Genomic DNA, 22531 nt, shown 5'->3' on the forward strand with positions numbered 1-22531 from the left:
GATATTTTTAAAATAAATTCTAAAGTCAACGGTCAAAATGCACAAACATTAAGTACAACTTTTCATATTGGTTTTTCTCACATTACTTTTATACCTCATGCTATTTAAGTATAATAGTTGTCTTAAAGACATTTAATTTTAAAGATGAAAATTATAAGGAAAACTTTACTGTAATTAAACCCTGTTGTCTTCTCTTAAGGGGCTAAAAGATCTACTACTTTAATTATTGTTTCAAAAATAGATAATTTTGTATCTAACCATATAAAAGCAGGGGCATATCTATGAATAGGAGATGTTGTGCGAGTATCTACAGGACCCAAATTATCAATAGGCTCTCCAAGCACGTTGAAAATTCGACCGAGAGTCGCTCTGCCGACTGGAACACTTAGAGGAGCTCTCGTGTTAACCACTTCCATTCCTCTCATATATATATATATATATATATATATATATATATATATATATATATATATATATTCAAAATTTAGAAATAAAACATAGATACTATTAAAATCTAAAAAAAATGATGACCAAAAGTAGCACAAAAACCTGAATTATAAAAGAAAAAATAAATAATTGAATGCTAAAGAAGTGTAAAAAGTTCATTTAGTCTATAAAATTTATTATTACATTTTGTAATAATAATAATAACTGTAACCTATTTTTGAAAAATGATTTTCAATATGTATGTCAAAAGTTGAGAAAGATACCAAAAGGGGGGGGAGGGGGGGTTCTTGGGAACAGGTAAAAAAAATAGAAGGTCGTGAGATTTAAGTACTGAAAGTCAGGAAGGCTGCTACCATGCTGACCAGTGGGACTGATATGTTGTCATCTACGACATCGGCAATTGGGAGAGACTCCACCACAGTTGCCACAAGAGCAACTAAAGCAACTTTCTGGACTGCTTTTATCCAATCCACCTCCAAATATCCAAGAACTGAGTAATAATATAACACCCTACGCACACAACAATGCCACTTTTCTAAGTTCTAAGTTACTTTCGCCGATCAATCTTAGTTGTAACAGTCCAAGCCCACACTTAACAAATATTGTACTCGTTAAGTTTTTCCTTTCGAGCTTCCCCTCAAGATTTTTAAAACGCATCTGCTAAGAAGAGGTTTCCACACCCTTATGAGGAATGTTTCGTTCCTTTCTCTAACTAATGTGGGATCTCCCAATTTACCCCTTGGGGGCCCAGCATCCTTGCTGGCACACCATTCGATGACGGGCTCTGATACTATTTGTAACAACCCAAATCCACCACTGGCAGATATTGTCATCTTTGGGTTTTCCCTTTCGGTAAGAGGTCTCCACACCCTTATAAGGAATGCTTCGTTCCCTTCTCCAACCAACGTGGGATCTCCCAATCTACCCCCTTGGGGGCCAGCATCCTTGCTGGCACACCATTCGGTGACTGGCTCTGATACCATTTGTAACAGCCCCAAGTCTACCGCTAGTAGATATTGTCATCTTAGGGCTTTCCCTTTTGGGGGAGGTCTCCACTCCCTTATAAGAAATGTTTCGCTCCCCTCTAGAAAGCAGAAGGGCTAGAAGGAACTCACCCGATGGAGACGCAAAATCCAAAGATGAACATTGATATGCTACCAATCCAACTTTTCCCTTCATTATAAGGAAGCCTTTTGGACCCAAATTTTCTTCCCATTATATCAGCAATGCCTGCAGTTAACTTCAGGTTAATAGCAGTTATGATGGTTTTTCACTAAAGGGGCATGACACAAGCACCACGCCTTTAGAGAAGCCGAAAATTACCATCCCCCCCACACATCATTGCCAGTGAGATCAAGCCAATAGGAGATTCACGCCAAAACACAACAGCTGACAGAATCAGCATCAGGACATAAAAAAGAGGGCCTCTCAGCAATTCCCTGCAAATTTAAAAACACATGCCTGAATTGATTAAAGGGGTTGTGATTGAGGAATATAATCTAAGAATTTGCCAATGCTGAAAGGGTAGTTGAAAGTTTACTCTGGTTTTCCTTCCCTAGTAAGGGATTTTAAAAGTCCTTCATCTTTGGCCAATGCGAGGCCATTGATAACAAGCCTCAAGAAATTCACAGTTGGAACTATGGAAGCAAAGTAGCGAGCCTTCGTTGAGGTGCTATTCCAGAATTAAAACGATAAACTGAAGTGGTTGAGAAACACCCAGATTTAAATCATTGGTATGCAAAATAAATGAGGCGAGAACTTCTCTGCAAGGGAAACAAGTTGATTACCTGAATATAGGCCAAGACATCATGAAAAGCAATCCAGACAATATGTGGACAAGTTTTCTGCTCAATTTCTGTTCAATTTCAACACGAGTTACTAGAAGAGAATATTGATGCTATTCATGAAAAGTAACAAGGAACACAATACTTTCTGTGAGATTTCATTCTTCTTTCACGTAACTAACATTTTCTACATGATCAGAAGACAAATGAATTGATTTGAATAATAAAAGAACTAATACCTCCTACAGTAAGTTTGTTGTAACGTGCAGAGAGAAGTTATTCGAATTATGAAAGAATTAATATTCAGTACAATTGTTATTGACTTCCCTAACCTACCAGTACTGGGCGCTCAGCTAGCGCAATAAACAAGCCACTAAATACAGAGCCAAGTGGAAGAAAATGGGAACTAAATGATACTGAACAGATCCATTAACATACAAAAGTAAGAAGAATTATGCTTTACCACATCTATCATGTTTGACAATTTATTATAAGCAAATATCTTGTATCCATTATTGTTCTTTCCATTTATTTGACCCTCTCTCCCTACTCTCCTTCTTCCTCTGAGTTTCTCCCTTCTACTTCATGGGTTAGGTATATTTTCGTCCGAACCAAGGCAGTATCGCCGCTATCCGATGATCGCTTTGCAGTTTACTTGAAGGATACAAGACATTTGTCTATAATAAATGGTCAAATATGATACATGTGAAAAACCATAATTCGGGACTAAATATCCTTAACAAAACTGAGAAGACCTCAACTAAGATGGAGATACTCAAGAGTCAAGAGTCAGTTACCATGGCAGATGCTTCCAGAACATTTGAAAAGGGCTATGAAGAATTCTAATTCAATTTTTGTAAAATTATCTGATTCAGCTTCTGTACATATTACCTACATGCTAAATGCAATGAACTACTAAATGCTCATATGAATTTTCAGTAATATGCTCAAATTCATCTGCCTAAGCAAGCGAGAAAAGCAAGGTTTTGGATTAACTCGGATTGTAGAGAATCTCGCCAGAATTTACTGTTTACACTCTGCATCTACAAATTCCGTATTTATTAACTATGCTTATGTGTGAGTGACTGTGAGGGTCTCCAAAGAAAAATTTTATTCCACCTCCATTTTGAGAAAGGAAAACCAGAGATTCATAACTTCCTTACAAATAATCGCCCTTCCATTTGTGGAAATCGAAATACACCTTTCTGAGGCACAAACTAAATGGTGCATATCGTTTTCCACAATTTAACAATATACAAAACATACTAAAAGGTTTTCCAAAATCCAGATCTCTGTTTACACGCATCTAATTACTACGAAACTAAAACTAGAAAAACTTGCATGTGCTATCGAGGAAGAGAACGAATTCGACAGACCTGTTGAATCAAATTCCGCCGCGCCAGATTGTCGAATCCGAGAACAAGCGAGTAAGCGCCAGCAAGGACGGCCGCCGTCGCACCGGCATCATGCAAAAGGTCGCCGGAAACTGCACGTGGAGGTGAAAGGCGGTCAGAGGAGGAAGACGTAATCCGAAACGCCGGCGGTGTACGATAGAGAGTTCGGAAAGATAGAATCCGACGCTGCTTCAGTTCACCGGATAGCGAAAAAACAGCGGCGACACTCGTATCCCGATCCCGGCGAGAACGGAGACGAGAATCCGAGCAGCCAATGGCTAAGAGGCTCATGGAGGCGATCGTGGCAATCAACTGAAACGGAATGGCAGTGAAGATATATGTAACAGTATATATAGAAGGGAAAAAAAAAAATTAACGCATTGAATAACTACACGTTGAATAAATGGAGAAAATATCCATAAAACTATTTTAAAATAAAATTTTATTTAATATTTAAAATTATTATATTTTAGTCTTTAAAATTAAAAATATATATATATAATTTTCGGTTATTACATTAATTTTATTTAAAAAAAAAATTAACTGCTTACAAGAATACTTTAAATTTAAAAATTAGAGAAAAACCCGACTCATAGTATATATATATATAAACCCATTATTAAATAAAACGAGTAATAATTTCTCTCATATATTGAATCAAATAACATAAAACAGACCGTGACATTACATCAATGGTTTAAAATAATTTACTGAGAGCGTAAAACGGTTGTTACGTGCATATACTCGTTAAATAAATTTATGGAGGAAATTAATTATAATTTTTCTTTCGTACATTTAATTAAACGCCTAAATTGTTAGTTGAATTTATGATATTTTAATTCCGATAATTAAAAATAGAGAAGAAATTTTTTTTAAATGCTTAAGCATTAAAGATTTACTCGTCGGCGGTGATTGCGACGGCTAACGGTGATTGGTTGCAGCATGCGGCGGCCATTTTCATTTTTGGATTCTTATTGGATATTTTATATCCAATTTTTTTTACCAATTATTGAATACCACAAAAAAAATCTAAACGTACTATATATATACATATATATATATATATTTATATTTATTTATTTATTTATTTATGCATTTATTTAAAGAAAATATGTCTGATTTGTTTGATGATGTTGTCGTTTCTGTTAATTTTCTATTGATTTAAAGAAAATATTTATTTATTTATTGACTAATGTTCATTTTTTGTTGTTTCTATTAATTTTCTATTGATTAACTTTTCATAATTAAATTAATTCATTGTCACTAATTTTTAGTTATTATTAAAATTAATTAAAAAATCTATATAAGATATAAATTAATTAATGAAAAGTAGTCACTCAAAAATTAATAGTAAAACTCGAGTAAAAATGTAAAATTTTAAAGTTTAAAGACCGAATAAAAATTAAATACATGGATAAGAATAAAATAAAGTTGAAAATAAATTAAATTGGAAAAGGAATAATTTTTTTTTAATATATTAAAACCTATGTATGATAAGGATTATTATTATTATTATTATTATTATTATTATTATTATTATTTTGTAAATATAGAACTAATTTTTTTTATATATTATATACAAAAAAAAAACAATAACTATTTTTGTTTGTTGTTTCCCATTTTAAATGATTTTTTCCCAATAAAAGCAATTTTCTTTTATTGTTCTTGTTTTTTTTTTTGAAAAAATATTTTTAATTAAATGCAATAGAATAATTTTACATATTTATTATTATTTTTTAAATATTTTCCATGTAGTAGAAAATAATTATCAAACATATTTCTTTTTTTTATTATTAAAAAAAGTGAAAATAATTGAACAAAACACTCAATAAATATACAAACTTCGTATATTTTAGGTTAATTTAATATATATATATATATATATATATATATATATATATATATATATATATATATATATATATATATATATATATATAAGTAAATTTTTTAAAACTTTTAAATCTTGTGTACTATAATATTTAAATTTTAAATATGGAAATTTTGAATATCATATTTTAAATTCTTTATGATAAATAAATAAGCTTTATTAATAAGAGGGCATAAGAATAAATATCTAGCAAGAAATTATATATTTAAGGACAGTCTAAATAAAAATTAAAATGCAAAAGAAAAAAAGTCAACTGATTTTAGTGTATAATATATATAGTCAATTTTTTTTTTTTTTTATTAAACTAGCAACTAATCATAAATGTCAACCCATTTGAAAATAACAAATAAATAAATACAAGATAATATATATATATATATATATATATATATATATATATATATATATATATGAATACCCGTTGACATTTATGTGTTTTTCAAATTGGTTTCAGAAAAAAAAATTGATATATTTTTAACAAATTTGGTGAATTTTAAAATTGACTAAAAAAAAGTTTATTTATTTTAAAATTGTGTCACACAAGTGATGCACGTCCTAAAAATGACATCAAACGCTTCTCGAGCAAGTGAAAAATTAGGTTTAGAAGGGTAGTACGTGCTAAACCAAGAGAAGTGTTGAAAGAGGAGATGACAAAAACGCCAACCAATGAACATACTGTAACCGAAGCGTGAAGAAGAAAATAACTTCCTTTCACTTCGAAATGATTGATGTAGGAACGATCATAATAATAATAATAATTATTAATAATATAAAATTGAAAATTAAGAATTAAAATAAAACTAAATTATCATATACAAAAATACCCTAAATGATATAGTAAATTACAATTATGCCATCAAATTTAAAAATTTTAATTTTTATTTCTAATTTTAAATAAATAGTAACAATAAATCTAATATTCAATTATACTTATTCATAACTAATATATAAAAGTTTTAGCTATTTGGTATAATTTAAATTTAAATATATTATTAAAAAAAAAAAAGTCAAAGAGAAGAACCAAAAAAGTCAAAGAAATATGAGGAAGAATGTCAACCGTCCGATCCCTCATCGCATTTCCCGCGGAATCTTCCGAGAATATTCCTTGTCAAGTCCGTCCAGGCATGAACGTCATGTCGAATTATGTATTCCGACACGTCGTTTTAGGCAAATAACCGACGGAAAACGGCTAAATATGCTTTGGATTTGCTAGTTGGAATTTATTTAAAATTAAAATTGGAAAAAAAAAAGAAAAAAAAAATTGATATAAAATTTCGTTCGATCGTTGAATTGGAAGAGCCTTTGTTTCACATGGGAGTTGAAACTCGTTCTTCTTCCCTCCACTTTCGTCTCGAATAACAGTTAATTTCCCTTTTCTGGCTTCTCACCGGACGTTATTGAGAATTTTTGCCCTTTCCCCTCCGATTTCCTCCCTTTTTCCGGCGAAAATTTGATCATGGGAGGCGGCGGCGGGTCGAATCCAGGTCCCGTTTCGTGTGGGTCGTGGATTCGGAGGCCCGAGAATGTGAACTTAGCGCTTATTGGGAGGTCTAGGCGACCGGATTCATCTCCTTCCGTGCTCGAGATCTTTTCGTTTGATCCCAAGATCACTTCTCTTTCGGCCTCTCCTCTGGTTTTTTGTTCTCTCTCTCTCTCTCTCTCTCTCTTTTTGGATTTTTTTTAATTGAATTTGAAGTTCTTCTTGTGTCTATTGCAGTATTTTTGCGAAATTGAAGATAAAATCCAACTGGATAGCTAGGGTTTTTCGATTTTGTTGCTTGACCTGATTATTTATTTATTTATTTTTTGTTTGTAGACTGAATTCGTGTTTGAAGAATGCGATGGTGATCTTGTTAGTGTTGCTGTTCATCCCAGCGGGGATGAAATTGTGTGTTCTACCACTCAAGGTGGATGCAAGTAAGTTGTCTTGTTTGGTATGAACATCTGAGAGTCTGTATATTTCATGTATATGAATATAATTGGTCAAACTATGATTCATTGTTTGTCATGGAGAAGATAAAAGGCCATTGAAGTTCCTTGATCATCTGCTTACTACTTCAGGTTCCCCTATGAGATTTAGTTTTAAAACTCTTTTTTTCTTCTTTTTCTCATAGGACATTAAAGTTCTGTTCTGTGTTCTATTATACTAGACGTGCTATTGAATGTAGAGGGCATAACTTTCTGGCCAAGTTATCATCTAGGTTCAGTAAGATTGACATTTTTTGTTATATTTGTGCAAGAGACATGGCTGCTACCTCTACTGGCTTGATTGCTGATTCATGATATTTTTAATAAAGATGTGTAGTTTCACGGACACATGGAATTTGATACTGTAGTTTAGTGAGTTGAGATTTCTCCATGCAGTTTTAGTGCTTGGATGTTGGCTTGATGCTCGGATTTTTCGTTTTTTTTTCTTCTTAATATCACTCTGACTGCTAGTTTCTTGAATATGATGAAGATTTGAAGGCTTAGTTCTCTTTCGTTCGTCTTGTAGATTATTCGAGCTGTGTGGTCAAGAATTAAACGTGAAGCTGTTGATGAAGGAATTGCCTCCACTGAATGACGTCGGTTCTCAGAATTGTCTCGCTTTCAGTGTCGATGGTTCTAAACTTGCTACGGGTGGGGTGGTAAGAATGTCTCCTGTTGTCTATATTGTTCAATCTTCTTTTTGTTCTCTTCATTCTAAAAAACATGGTATATTTACTTTGATATCAAATTAACTACAGAATGGACACCTCCGAATCTTAGAGTGGCCTAGCCTGCGCCCCATTTTAGACGAACCAAGTGCGCATAAATCTGTCAGGGATATGGACTTTAGGTGAGCCATGAAGTTGTCTACTTCTGTTGTATTCTCATACTATGGCAACATCTTGTCTGTTTGTTTGTTTCCGCTTGCAGTATATATATTTTATCTATTACGACGTCTTTGCGTGCTAAAGAAATTTTGATGGGATGCCTTTTGAACACAGTTTGTATCTTGATCTTTTGAAACTGTTATTAGGAAAGTGTTCGTAACACCTTCAAATTTATACATAAATAATGATAGCAACATTTTATAGACCTCTTGATATTCTCTTGTTGCTATCAGAAGTCAGAACTATATAAAGAACTTTAAAACGCTCGTCATCCGTGAACTTAGTGATCTGTTATTCTGACTATGGTGGATGAAAATTTTGCAAGTATTTGTTGGTTGAAGCTGAAAATGTTAGAGAAGATCTGAAAATATTTCTTCCCTTTCCAGATTTGAAAATGTCTTAATTTTTTCTTGTTCCAGCCTAGACTCAGAGTTCTTGGCTTCTACATCCAGCGATGGATCAGCCAGAGTTTGGAAAACTGATGATGGAGTTCCTATAACTACTTTAACCCGGAGTGCGGTACGGTAGTTATTTCTACACGCTTTTGTGTTTATTTGCATTTTCTTGTAATTAGTAACGTGTTCATATCAATGATCAGGATGAGAAAATCGAGCTCTGTCGATTTTCCAAGGATGGCACTAAACCATTTTTATTTTGCACCGTCCAAAGAGGTAGGAACGTTTTCAGAACTGTGTAGTTATCTAGCTCCAATAATCTTATTGAATGGCTTATTGCATCTCTGGAAACAGGCGAGAAGGCGGTCACTGCCGTTTGGGACATCAGTAACTGGAAAAGAATTGGGTATAAGAGGTTGCTGAGAAAGCCTGCTTGTGTAATGTCCATCAGTCGAGATGGAAAATATTTGGCTTTGTAAGTGCATCTCATTGTCAAATTGAGGCTATAATGTTAGATTAATTGACAAATCTTTTCCTCATACCTCACATATGATGATAGCAGTGATAACACATTAGCAAGATCATCTGAGATGGTTCAATATTCTTTTGTGAACAAACTCTTTAATCTACTTTCTTTTTTGGTTGTGTGCTTCGGTGTGCTTCACGCTTTATCGAACGAGGTTTTTGATTAAATGTGAAAAATTTTCATTTCAGGGGAAGCAAGGATGGGGATGTATGTGTGGCTGAAGTAAAGAAAATGGAAGTCAGTCATATGAGCAAGAGGCTGCATCTTGGTACATCCATAAAAACCTTAGAGTTCTGCCCCAGTGAAAGGTAAAACTATTAAATTAAGCCCGTTTTCGATAGAACCCGAAATGTATTGCAATGTAAATAAACTACAAGATAAATCAAGTAGCATAACAAACCCTTAATACTCTAACTACATTCCTAATGGTATTCCTAAGGGTTTTTTTCTGTCACTATTTGGGTATTTGCTCATGAATATTTTTGTTCTTTCCCTTTTGTAGGGTTGTTCTTACTAGTTCAGTCGAATGGGGGACTTTGGTGACTAAGCTAAATGTTCCTGCTGACTGGAAAGGTAAATCTCTCTTTACTCCCTCTTCTCGAAGTCTATGACATTTCTGTCGTTGCAGCGCGTAACATTATACCATGCTTAAAATTTGCAGAGTGGCAGATCTATTTGCTGCTCGTAAGTCTATTCGCTGCATCGGCTGTTGTTTTTTATATCTTCTACGAGAATTCGGATTCGTTTTGGCAATTCCCTCTTGGAAGAGATCAGCCAGCAAGACCCAGGTTTGATTCCTTTGTAGGAGATTCACAGTATGCTGATGATCCATTTGGACCAGTTGACATGTGAGAGCATCTGTCATGTTAACTATTAACGATCGAGCGATAGGATGGATCTCGAGTACTGGTTTTCGGTTCTTTAGACTTCTTCTACTTGGCTTTAAACTTCATTTCAGGAGGCTTGTTTGCAGTTCTTTTGTTTAATGCAATTATTATGATTAAATTAGCTCTTGTCCGTGAGCATCAAGTTAAAATTACTGAATTCTCAATCATGTTTGGAAGTTAGACATCACAGTTGTATAATTATTTGATTATACAGTTTACCTAATTTATTCATCTTTTATGGTCAACATTCTTATTCCAAATGACCATTTCAAATATTTTCTTGAGCTAATTAGTGTAATCTTTGCTTTGCCTCTATGTGATAAGATTTGAATATAAGTTCCTAATTTCCTCTTCTACTTTTTGGAACAAATTTGAAACCACTACCAAATTATTTATTTATTTTATTATTATTATTATTTTTTTTTTTGTTGAGACTCTAAAAAATAAAGTTGTTTGTAACAATGTGTTAAAATGGAGATGGATGATGTTTTCACATCTTTACAAGGGGGTTTGGTAAGGAGAGGTTTCCACCCTTATGAGGAATACTTTCCTTCCCCAACTGATGTGGGATCTTACATTCCACTCCTTGGAGGGCCTGCCTCGTTCCCTTTCCCGACTGATGTGGGATCTCACATTCCACTCCCTTGGGGCCCTACTTTGTTCCCTTCCACAACTGATGTGAGATCTCACATTCGGGGCCCTACTTTGTTCCCTTCCACAACTGATGTGAGATCTCACATTCGGGGCCCTACTTTGTTCCCTTCCACAACTGATGTGAGATCTCACATTCCACCTCCTTGGGGGCCAACGATACCTGGATCTGATACCATTTTTAATAGTTTAAGCCCACTAGCTCTCTTTTGGACTTTCCCTCGAAGTTTTAAAAAGCTAGAGATAAGTTTCCCTTCTCCAACTTAACGTGAAATCTCACAATTATTTTTTAAGGTAAAAAACAAAAGGTAAAATGAACTATCTTATGAACCGAAAATTGCTAATTTATAAATTTTACAAATTTACGATGCATTAAAAAAAGAATTAAGATGTCACACATTTAGTATTCATTTGGAAAATTAAGTACTTTTACACACTTGAATAGTCATTCTAAACATGGAAATTTAATCGACCCAGTCACAGCGCAAAATGCCTAATCGATATTTTATTTTTAGCATAATAGAGTCTGTGTTACAAGACAAGTCCTCGAGTACCATAGAGTCTCTAGATCTGAACAAAGTTTGCAGATTTCCATACCATAGTTGTTGGCAAAGGAGAAAAGACAGAACTAAAAGCAAAGAGAAGAAAACAATTATCTGAAAGTGGAAACCATCAACTATCATGAATGACCAAAATTGCCTCAATAATTGCTATTTTGGTTGTACAGAAGTAAAAGGAATTTCCCTTATGTCTTGTTGCTATATATGAGGTAAGTGGAATATAGAAGAAAGAATTTTAAAGAATATTTAGAGTACCTCTCCCAAAATAACCTGGTGTTCTCTGGTAATATATGCCTCCAATAACCGAGCTGCAATTTCAGCTTTGCTTTTCTTCAGTTTTGTTGCCTAGAAATGCTCTGTAGAGTAAGTATAATTGAGAAAGAACTCAGATTCCTTAACGTACCGTATGTAACGAAAAACTGGTTTGATTCATTTTCGACGTAGGGAAGCTCTCTTTCAATCTCTTCTAGCCAAGTCAGCAGTCAGAAGCTTTCAGAATTAGCTGGCTAAATAAGGTTCAGAATTCCAGCTTCTCATCCTGCAAGTGATTTTTGCTTGTATCCAAATTTCATCCTCTCCATTAGTTTTACTTTTGTGGTTCTCTTCTTGTCCATCTTCACTCTATACCTTTCTTCTCTCTCTCTCTCATATATCCCTTGCCAATGAACTTCCCCTGTTAATGGCCACAGCCCCATTTGATTTGAACCACCTTCGTCATCTGCAGCTTCTGCTAAATCTTCATCCATACTCTTCAATAACGTGGAGTTAAAATATTTTGCCCACATAAATTCCCTGCGTTGTTCAACTGGATGCTGCTCTTCGAGGAAACCCGAGTGAGGATCGATATAAACCATCCTCCGTCCACTGTGGTACGCCCAGACATTGACCAGGATTTCCAGTATCCGACAGTAACAGTGTTTTTTCTGCTCATCATAGAAACTAACAGGAGTTGAGAGAGAGAATAGTATGGAAGGAAATGGATTGGACTCGAATCCTTACCTCAAGCTCAGAGGAAGCAACCAAACATCCATATGGTTGACTTTGATTTCTATTCACAGCATCAAGGTAGTGGGTGAACATCCTGTAGTTCCCAAATCCAATTGCAATTAATGGAATTACCTCCTTTATATTAACACAATGACCAAATACGAACAATTACTGTATATGAGTGGGTTATGAACTCCAGGAGACTTGCTACTACTAATCACCTGGAAAACATTATGAACTCCAGAAAGGAAGGGGTTGGCATCACCCAACTATGGAGGGCAGACCAGCGACCACCATCATCTGGCATAGGGGGAAGCGCTTCCATATTTGACGACAATCCAAACATCTCACGAAAGGTGGTCTCAAAGGCGGTTCTGCAATCATTTTGAGTAAAATGAGCCACGATCGAAAGTTCACTATTTCTCAACTATAATTAATTAGAACCAAGTCCACTCAATAGAAATGCCCATAAATGAAAGTACACTCTAACGCCGCATTCTCAACAGTCAGCATATTTTAGATACATAGCCAATTATGAGTGTATGCACATGCACAACGGCCATCAAAGCAGGCATCAACATTTCATTGATGATCTTAACATCTTTTCCAAATGACATCCAGAAACTAAAAACGTTTCATATGTAGGAACAAAGGATAATGAAAATCATTGTTTGCAATTTCCTGACGAAAAAACCAATAGAAAGCACTAGAGAAGTAAATATCTACAAGTAAAATAAATAAAATGAAGCCATCCCAGCACAGATCTTTCATCCAAACTTGCTTAGATTACATCCATTTAATGAGACATGTAAAATTACCTGCAAAGACCACCGTTCAAGATATCACACACTGACCAGAAAGTGGGAGCATTACTGCCCCCCAAGATTCCACGATTCACTTGCAAGTGTGCCCAGAAGTATATAACATCTCCTTTAGTGTTGTCCCTTATAGTGTCTTCCAAGACATTTTCAGCTTTTGGGAATAAGGAAACCTGTTTCAAAATGAAGGGCTAAATGCAACTTGTATACAAGTAGGGTGAAAGGGCCCACCTTTTGAAAATGGAGGGGGGAGGGGGACGCTGGCAAACTATAAATTTGAAACAGTCAATCAGTACATAAATACCTTTCTTCCAGACGCCCGCCATGATTGAAACCCAATCCAAGGTCTCTTATGAATGTTATCAATCTTATTTGCAATAGCAAACATTCCTCCAATCTCACAGAGAGTATCCGGATAGTAAGAGTCATTCAGAAGAGGAAGCCGTCCAACAGCATTGACATCATCAGATTTTAACCTCAGTGCCCTTGTGGACTGCCATAAAATTGAAGATAAATTCTTTACAAACTCAAACAGAACAAGGTAAAAAGTTCATAACTGCCCTTAAGATGTGAACGATGAACAAAAATGGCAAAGTCTAAATTTTCAACTAGTCAAATACTACTTCAGAAACTTTTAAGAAAATCTTCAAGAGCTAAAGCGTCAAATGAGTAGAACTTCAAACTAAATGAAGTATCTACATGCATGAATTCCCAGCAGAGTTCTAGCTTAGAGGTAAAACAGATAGGGGTAGTTTTAAAAAAACACAGATGAGTGATTCTTATGCAATTGACTAAGAAAACAGAAACTATAAGTAAATGGAAAGTATGACTTGATAAAACAAAAGATGAATGGAGCGCACAAGACTTAGTCCACGGTACAAAGAACCATGGTGCATGAATGGCCAAGCTCCAGCACCATTGTATATCTCATAAATGGATACAGGTTGTCCCGTCCTTTCAAGCTCCCCCTCATCTCGTTCATTTGCCTCAAACTTGAGTTTTTCAGATTTCCGGGCATTTCGATATATTTCATCCCATGCACCTAGATCTCTTTCCATTCTTTCTTGAAACTACAGAAAAGGAAGATGATTCTGTATTTAGCTGCCTATTTTAGAAGGATACGTGAGTAGGGAAGTTCAGAACCAGGGGAAAGAAATGGTGAGAGCAAGTAATCCAATTACAAGAAGGTACCGCAATATACCTCCTCCATTTCAACAGTTTCATATTCTTCAGCATTTTCTATTTCCTCCAAAATATCCCAATCATGTGGAGTTGGAATATCTTGCTCCAGAGTCCCGTTTTCAGTCTCAGAAGAATTGGTTAAATTAACAAAATTAGTTATTTGTGCTTCAAGAGCAAAAATAACACTGGATTTGCTTGTTGCTGCAATCCTCTCTTCAGTATCTACCTTTTTGCCAATTGTCTGCACTGCTTCCTCTCTGAACAAATTCCATTCCCAGGCCCCTAATTGAAGCTGGGAGACAGAACCTGGAAGCTTAACATCTGATGGGAAATTCAGAACATTCTCTAGGAGCCGTGCGTAACTGGTAACACATTCCGATGCTAGTATATTCTTAGCAAGTAATTTTCCAGAGGAAGCTATTGCTTGTGAAAATCTGGAGAGCTTCCCATCTGATATCATTCGTGAGAAAGAGTCCAATAAAGCATCAGGATTATGTTTTGGGAAGATAACCCCATGGACGCCATCAACAATCTGAGAACCAGAGAAAATGCACAAGATAAGGAACAGCACAAGGTGAAAGATAAAAGAGGTGGGAGTCGTGCTGTTACATTATGGAGCATATCTCAGACAAACTTACGTAATTTCTCAAGGCAGGCAAATCAGGCACCATGATTGGGATTCCAAATGACATGGCTCGAATAAGTAGAGGCGGAAAACTCTGTATTTCTTGTGAAGATCCATAGAGCACAATGTCAGCCATCATCAGCACATTGTTGACATCTCCATTTAAGCCATAATGTGTTATAGAAGCATCAGGAAGTCCTAGACGTGAAGCAATCTCCTGCACAGGTTTAAAGATAGATCTATTGTCAGAAACTGCTTTGTGCTCCTGTTGTGATACAGACTTCATGAGAGGAGTAAACAGAAATTAGGAACGATGATTTATCTTTTCTTCTTTCCTTTTTGCAGAAAAAACCAGGTATAAAAGGAGTATAAACACAGATCACGAAAAAGGAGGCCAATAACAAAAGTTGGCACAATATTTTAAGATGGAAGAGGAAAAAAAAAGAAAAAAGAATCGTACATCAAAAGATAAACGATCCCTACTAAATCAATATATATTTATATAAAAGAAAACAATGGAGAAACCAGGTAAGTATAAGAAGCATTTTGAAAGTAAGCAAGAGAAGGAGATTGAACTCCTAAAGAAGCAAAGGAAAGATTATCTATGTGGCGAATAGAAATTCATGCAGGAGTAGATGGTATTAGATCATTGGATTTTTTTAAAGAAGAAATGAAACTTTTCATTTTAGGAATAAAAAGAAACTAATGCTAAAAAATGCAAACTCCACGGGGGAGTGAATAAAAACAGAAAGAACACCATCTAGGAGCTTTAAATGAGCAGAATCAAAACAATCAAACCAAGGAAGATGCCTAAAAGTAATTGGAAAATTATTAGACAAGAACAGAGAGGATAATTTGACAATCTTAGAATAGCTTAACATTGTTTAGTTGGAGTATGACCATACTGAAGAAAACCAAAAGCTACATTTTGGGAATTATATGTAAATCCATTAAACACTTCATCTATTCAGTATTCACCCAAATGCTGCCCAAACAGAATAAAGAATATAATTAGAAAAACAATCAAACCAGGGAAGATGCTTAAAGGTAATTGGAAATTTATTAGACAAGAACAAAGAGGATAATTTGAAAATTTTAGAATAGCTTCACATTGTTTAATTGGAGTATGACCATACTCAAGAAAACCAAAAGCTACATTTCGGGAATTATATGTAAATCCATTAAACACTTCATCGATTCAGTATTCACCCAAATGCTGCCCAAACAGAATTAAGAGTATAATTAGAAAAAGAGGGAAATCACTTTCATTGCCAACTTAAAAAAAAACAACCATGTATATTCTATTTTTTCTTCTTATTATACTTTCCTCTCTTATGTTCCTTTTCTCCCCACCACAAAAAGTTAAAGACCATAAATGGGAAACGATGAAATGAACCACAAGCATAACCTTTATGAAGAATCTTGATGTGCTTTTGGTATAGGATGTATGTGGCAATGAATCATCCAGTGGTGGAGAAGAATCAAGTGTGAATTTTTTAGATATACATCATAAAAGTTGAGAAACTACGTAATATTCTCTTCAATTTAAACATCAGTATAGAACTTGAATGTCCATCCACACACTTGAAGAAAAGCCAGAATCGCCCATATGATATAATAAAATAAATTTAAGTGTTTCAAGCCCCCAAGTTGAATACTTAATAACTTAAAGCTCTCGTTATCTCAGCGAGTAGTCTTGGTTGGGCAAACCCCGCCTAGAGATAAGAGGAGGAGAGCCATGGGCATGACGCGAGTGGAGTCCCGCTATCCCAATTATAAAAAAGATTAATGATAGTAACAGGTAAATAAATAAACTTGTAAGCTTTGGTGCAAAAGAAAATTATACCTGCAAAGCACCATGGGATCCGTCAGTTGAATTACAACATAAGAAAACAAATTTGAACGATCCTCCTACTTCTTGCCTTGCATACTTTGTGAGTAGAGGTCCAATGCTATGCATTGCCACAGCATAGTCCCATGACAGCTCATTTGGGAAGAACAAGCTTCCAACGACTATAACCAGTATATCATCTTCGTTAAATCCATTTTTCTCTCTTAGTTGACTTTTGGAGTGAACATTTTTGTAGTTTTCTGCAGCATAAACATCTGCCGGGGATCCAGGAATCACATAGAAGTTCCCGTTGTCCAAAATGCTATACAACATCTGATATGGTAAGGAAATGGCAAAGGCATAAGAGTGTGCAATGTGGAAATACAAGACTTACTATTAATAAGCACAGCATTCAATAAAAAAAATAGAGACGAAAGGAAGACTTACTGGGAGGGAAAAATCAGGGAACACAACAATATTAGCCCTTCTGAAAGAACTCTTCCAATGTGAAATAAGATGCTTCCAGCCCCTTTGTTCATACATCGGCAAGCGGTTGGCAAGTGTATCTTCTCGAACTATCCATATAAGTGGTACAGAACAAAAAGGTTCCTGCATAAGGCTGCATAAATATAAACCTCACTAATCATAGTATCTCAATTCTCAAACTTTTAAGCACATGAAAACAAAAACAATTGGACTCAGAAAGAAAAGTATTCTTATCAGCACATGCACGCTCATGATCTTACCTTACCTTTTAATCATAGTTTCTTTTACACGTTACAAGCTCACACATAAACTAGAATGTATTGTTTCTCTGAAACTCTTACTGCCTCCTCCATTTCCATGTGTTATGTTACCGAAAACATAGAAAATGTTGTTTTTATTTATAGGTTCTTATTGGAATCATGAGCATTTATCATAGTTTTTTATTTAGTTCTTTTTCCAATTTCTTATATGCAGAAATATATTGACAGACAGTAGGTAACCTTTCCCTACAAGTCACAGCTGATTACATCTCTATAAAATAGCTGTTTAAATCAAACTACCGAACAGTGCTCTTTCGTTAAGTTTATAAATTTCTTTTTTGTTTTTACTACAAACATATTTGGGTAATTGTACTTTGAAAGTTAAGTTTCCCACCTAGAGTGACTTGCATTTTAATTCATCTTCAATTGTTATTTCACTAGTGAAAAATGAATTGAACTTATAGTAGACTCGATCTTTGTAAGCCAACTGTATCAGTACTAGTTTTTATTTATTTATTTATTTTGAGTTCAATAATGTGAAGATGGTGATTTAAACATTTGAGTACTAGGAGAGACGTATAATAATTTAACCTCGTAAGCTATGCTCATATTTGCTAGTGTGTAAACAACAGTGAACTTATCTGTTAATCTAAATCCACTAGGACGTATTCTTGATATATATTATGAAAAAAACTAACACAAAATCTAGCAAGGAAGAGGTAGACTCTACCCCAACTATAATGGTTTATTTAAAAAAAAAAAAAAAAAAAAAAAAAGAAAAAGAAAAAGAAGTTCGCACTATATTGCATGCCCATAGTCTGTAGTCATGCCTAATGCAAATAAATTCATAAAGCACATCACAAATACCGTTAGGCCAAGAACCATTGACCTCATTGCAAGTATAAACAAAGATTACTTTACATGTTAAAGATTTCACAAGATACTTTATGCTATAAAGAGGGGGGAAAAAAACCTTGCAATTGCTCCCTCTGCTTCCAAGGAGTCAGCAATAATACCATCATATCTGGAAAAAAAAAATGAAAATAGAATCAACCATTTCTGCCAAGAAATTGAAATGTAGTCCCAGAGACTTCTTGAAAGTCAGAAAAGAAAAATCAACAAGGAGAACATACAAAATAAAGAATAGTAACAAAACATTCTAACAAACAAAAAGGAAGCATATACATTGACCAATCAACATGACCATAATGCTCTGGACTTAATATTGAAGGCTGGCCACCGATCTGTTTCCACATTGAATGCTCATTTCCACTCTCTACTGCAAAAATCTGTCAGATAGACCTTAATGAGGATCCAAAAGAAATAATTGTAACCAAAAGTTAAAGCATCTTTAAATACTTAAGGGAACGAATCATGAACAACTGCATAAATCTACAAGAAAATCCATGCATCATATATGTACTGGAAAATGGAAACATAGTACTACAACAATGGACAAACAAAGGCAACTCTACAACTTCGACCGTCTTATGTAAAATAAAAATCCGAACAAAACATCTTTTTTGTAGGAATCACCAAAAAAATAAAATAAAAAACAATAACTCACCTCAAGTACGTATCCAAGTTTCTGTATGTTCTTCATCACAGTAATCAACATTAATGATTGTGGATTGCTCTCCATGCTTCCTAAGATCTGGTATCAGTGAAAGAATAAGGATAAAAGAAAGAAAAAAAAATTGGTACATGACTTAATCCCTTGATGAATCCAGATTCAGATACTGTTAGTTCTTAAGCAGTCTAGAGTAAAATTAGAAATCATAGATAAGCTGACTTTTTAAATTAAAACATCATTTTAGTCCCAGTACTTTCAAATGTTCAATTTTAGTCCTATACTTTCAAATGTCCAAATTTAGTCCTTGTACTAAATCATGAAATAAGCCCTTATTGGTACTTTCATACAGATTGCAAACAGGACATTGTTCAACTTCTGAGTGTGCAACTGTTTAAGGCCGAGGCCAAAGAGTCGTATGGACCAGTGCCATTAAAGCCGTTCATTGGGTTTTTGGATAGAGAAGATTAGAATCTTGATGTGCATCATATTCAAAGAAAAAAGTGAGAGCAAGCACAAAGAACTACAAACTCAATTACAAACACTAGACCAACTCAAGAGGACCAGCTTCTCTCTTACTATTCCCTAACCAAAATTCGGCCTACGTCACAGCATAGCACCACCCCCAAACATATACACTCATTCCATAGGATTTCCTGACTCTCGCTACATTTCCCCTTTAACCCCTCCTAATATACATTTTTACTGTCGGCAGCCCAATATGTTGGCATCAAACAAAAAATTAAGAAAAATCACAAAAAAAAAAAAAAACATCATTTTCAAAAGGCCTATTAAACATGAAAATGTTAAAAGCGCTACTTTCTCTGTTTTAAAATGCTATTGTATTAATTTTCGTAGGGAAGTTTTGATAATATGAAAGAACTTTACTCAATATTCTGAACTATTCTTCCATGTTTTTTCTCAATGAAAGCTCGATTTCTTATTAAAAAATAATTCAATGGAAATTAAGTTAAGCTAACTGTTAAATTTTCATGATCAAATACCTGACACTTTTGGTATTGTGAGAACTGCTGTTGTTGCAATTATGCGCATTCCTAAATTGTAAAGAGTCTCTACGAACAATTTTATTTTACTTTCAATGTTTTCATAAACTCGTTTGTCAAAAATTAGACAGATCCTTAGAACTTGAATACATACTCCAAGTGGATGAAAGTTATTGAACCTAAGTCATGGAAGAGGATCTATATGAGTGCCATTGGGTGGTGATACAGAATCCAAATAAATGGTTTGAAGCTAATCTACTTCGCAGGATTGAAGTAACGTGTGATGGGAAATGTGTATTGATTTATACAAATCAACTGATAGAAATCTACAGAATTCGCTCCCAATCTAGTTTTGACAAGACCTCCATTGGTGAGACAGTGCGCATAGCCAATAAGAAACGAAATGCAATGAACTAAGTGGTATGTGCCAAATATTGATAGCTATAGTCAGCGAATCGAACGCAAGTAGTTTCAAACAGCAGTAAAAGAAACCTAATACTCACTAGAGCAAGCCTGGGTGCACGAACGCCAACACGATCCTTCTTCCGCACCTCATCGAGCCCAACACCTTCCACCAGCCTCCTCGAAATCCTCCCCGGAAAAAACTTCAGCGAGCTCCCAAACTTAATACGCTCCATAAGCCACCGCCCCCTCTCACTTCCAGGGCTAGACATCAAACTAATGGAGCTCTGCAACAACATAGAACCGGAAACAAAGGCAAACACTGCAAAAACAACGACAAAGTAGAAAAACGTTTGTCCTCTAGCCGGAAGCCACCCGAGCAAGCCCTTGCGATTGATCCGACTCTGGTGAGATCGGGAGCGAGGAGTTGCATGATCCAGTGAGTCCTTGGCTCGCAAACGGAAGTGACTGGAATTCCGCTTGAAAGGAAAACGATCACGAATCGAGTGAAGGACGGGGACGGCATTTCCACTCCCATTGTCGTCGATCTCTGTAGATGAACTACGTCTCATTCAGAAGATCCTGTGCTCCAAATCTTTATGCAGAACGTGATGAACAACGGATTTGCAAGAATTGAAGAGAAGAGTTTGGAGAATGGATTAGAAATGATGTGAAACTCAGATTTCAATTGCCATCACTACCATGACTTCCGCTTTAGAACACGACAAATGCAAAATTACAAAATTACAACAACTTTTCACACAAAATAGATTTTTTGCCAAGTCGGCCAATTTTACATTCATTTATTTTAAATAAATAAATAAATATATTTATTTATTTTAAATAAATAAATAAATATATTCATTTATTTTAAATAAATAAATAAATATATTTATTTATTTTAAATAAATAAATATATTTATTTATTTATTTTAAATAAATAAATAAATATATTTATTTATTTATTCCATTACTTTATTTTATTGCGTCATTAAGTCTTTTTTTAATTACTTTATTTTCTTTTGTTTGTTGGTTATATATCAAGAAATTTCGTACCTTTTTCTTCTTTAACGCGGTTTTTGACTACCTGTCTCAACAAATATATAAATAAATAAATAAAATAAAATAAAAATATACACGTGGATATTCTTTGTATTATTAACTAAATACTAAATTAATAAAAAAAAAATACATTTTATTTTATTTTTAAAATATCATAAACTTTTTAAAAGTTGAGTGACTCGAATTAAAAAATTTTAAAAAATAAATTGTTTATGGCCGCATGACAGCTTGTCCAGGACGTGTTGTCTATGGTTGCATGTCCGTTCCAAACCCCTTTTACCAGCTTTCATCCTAGATAGGTCTGAGGTCTGATATCATATTAGACGAACACGACTCTCCATAATGGTATGATATTGTCCACTTTGAGCATAAGTTCACATGGTTGACAGGGACGTCAACCAATTGAGTGTGGGAGGATGTCACGGTCATGCATGTCCAAGGCGTGTTGTCCATGATTGCATGCCCATTCCAAACCCCTTTTACATGCTTTCATCCTAGATAGGTCTGAGCTTTGATACGATATTAGACGAACACGACTCCACAATGGTATGACATTGTCCACTTTGAGCATAAACTCTCATAGCTTTTCTTTGAGCTTCCCCAAAAGGCCTCATAGGAATGGAGATAGTATTCCTTGATTATAAACTCATAATCATTCCCTAAATTAGCCGATGTGGGACTTTCATCATCAAACAACCTTATTTTGCCTAACTTTTTCCTCCCAACTCAGTGGAGCTACAAGTTGTAGTAGCCATACTGCGAAGCCTCCCCTTCCTCATTTCTATAGACTAAGTAGCCCAGTATTTCCTCTTTCTTGGGCCGGCACTTGTGAGGAACTATGGAAACCTCACCTACAATTTCAGTTATTTTACTTTCATTATCGGTGTTCGTCCTCTATTATCTTGAACAGATCT

General features: G+C 34.8%; 3 protein-coding genes across 4 annotated transcripts; 1 reads left to right on the plus strand and 2 right to left on the minus strand.

Moving 5' to 3' along the window:
- Positions 1–618: 618 nt before the first annotated feature.
- LOC111791772 (putative phytol kinase 1, chloroplastic) lies at positions 619–3957 on the minus strand. Its single transcript, XM_023673247.2, has 6 exons — positions 3608–3957; positions 2235–2302; positions 1988–2119; positions 1771–1886; positions 1563–1677; positions 619–957 (listed from the first exon to the last, which is right to left on the minus strand). Exons 1-6 carry the CDS (start codon positions 3914–3916, stop codon positions 771–773), a joined length of 927 nt encoding a protein of 308 aa, XP_023529015.2. The 5' UTR covers positions 3917–3957; the 3' UTR covers positions 619–770.
- A 2835-nt stretch (positions 3958–6792) lies between these two features.
- PHF1 (phosphate transporter traffic facilitator1) lies at positions 6793–10424 on the plus strand. The gene is made up of 10 exons (XM_023693644.2): positions 6793–7149; positions 7333–7433; positions 8011–8143; positions 8243–8334; positions 8791–8890; positions 8970–9042; positions 9121–9241; positions 9481–9600; positions 9795–9865; positions 9954–10424. The coding sequence occupies exons 1-10, from the start codon at positions 6973–6975 to the stop codon at positions 10142–10144; spliced, it is 1179 nt and encodes a 392-aa protein (XP_023549412.2). The 5' UTR covers positions 6793–6972; the 3' UTR covers positions 10145–10424.
- A 977-nt stretch (positions 10425–11401) lies between these two features.
- Positions 11402–21296, minus strand: LOC111803175 (uncharacterized). 2 transcript variants are annotated; one of them, XM_087127980.1, is made up of 14 exons: positions 20657–21294; positions 19147–19233; positions 18765–18868; positions 18553–18603; positions 17281–17452; positions 16849–17166; positions 15016–15219; positions 14397–14909; positions 14056–14265; positions 13500–13688; positions 13196–13368; positions 12599–12751; positions 12390–12471; positions 11402–12313 (listed from the first exon to the last, which is right to left on the minus strand). In XM_087127980.1, the coding sequence occupies exons 1-14, from the start codon at positions 21125–21127 to the stop codon at positions 11924–11926; spliced, it is 3117 nt and encodes a 1038-aa protein (XP_086984106.1). In that variant the 5' UTR covers positions 21128–21294; the 3' UTR covers positions 11402–11923. The 2 variants fall into 2 exon arrangements, with proteins under 2 accessions (XP_086984106.1, XP_086984107.1); XM_087127981.1 differs by having other exon boundaries at positions 12164–12329; positions 20657–21296.
- Between the last annotated feature and the right edge of the window lie 1235 nt (positions 21297–22531).

Source organism: Cucurbita pepo, chromosome 1 (genome assembly GCF_057944985.1).
Source record: "Cucurbita pepo subsp. pepo isolate OVF chromosome 1, ASM5794498v1, whole genome shotgun sequence".
In the NCBI taxonomy this organism is placed as follows: domain Eukaryota; kingdom Viridiplantae; phylum Streptophyta; class Magnoliopsida; order Cucurbitales; family Cucurbitaceae; genus Cucurbita; species Cucurbita pepo.

What these genes read in the sequence shown, in the direction of transcription:
- LOC111791772 (XM_023673247.2), bottom strand. Translation starts at nt 3,916, where the DNA reads ATGAGCCTCTTAGCCATTGGCTGCTCGGATTCTCGTCTCCGTTCTCGC. An exon ending in GGCGGAATTTGATTCAACAG is followed by an intron (nt 2,303 to 3,607) that starts GTCTGTCGAATT and finishes GAAATTGAACAG; the next exon opens with AAATTGAGCAGAAAACTTGT. An exon ending in AATGATGTGTGGGGGGGATG is followed by an intron (nt 1,678 to 1,770) that starts GTAATTTTCGGC and finishes AGTTAACTGCAG; the next exon opens with GCATTGCTGATATAATGGGA.
- PHF1 (XM_023693644.2), top strand. Translation starts at nt 6,973, where the DNA reads ATGGGAGGCGGCGGCGGGTCGAATCCAGGTCCCGTTTCGTGTGGGTCG. An exon ending in CTCTTTCGGCCTCTCCTCTG is followed by an intron (nt 7,150 to 7,332) that starts GTTTTTTGTTCT and finishes TTTTGTTTGTAG; the next exon opens with ACTGAATTCGTGTTTGAAGA. An exon ending in GATGGAAAATATTTGGCTTT is followed by an intron (nt 9,242 to 9,480) that starts GTAAGTGCATCT and finishes TTTTCATTTCAG; the next exon opens with GGGAAGCAAGGATGGGGATG.
- LOC111803175 (XM_087127980.1), bottom strand. Translation starts at nt 21,127, where the DNA reads ATGAGACGTAGTTCATCTACAGAGATCGACGACAATGGGAGTGGAAAT. An exon ending in GCAGAGGGAGCAATTGCAAG is followed by an intron (nt 17,453 to 18,552) that starts GTTTTTTTCCCC and finishes ATATTTATGCAG; the next exon opens with CCTTATGCAGGAACCTTTTT. An exon ending in TTGCTTCCTCTGAGCTTGAG is followed by an intron (nt 12,314 to 12,389) that starts GTAAGGATTCGA and finishes TATGATGAGCAG; the next exon opens with AAAAAACACTGTTACTGTCG.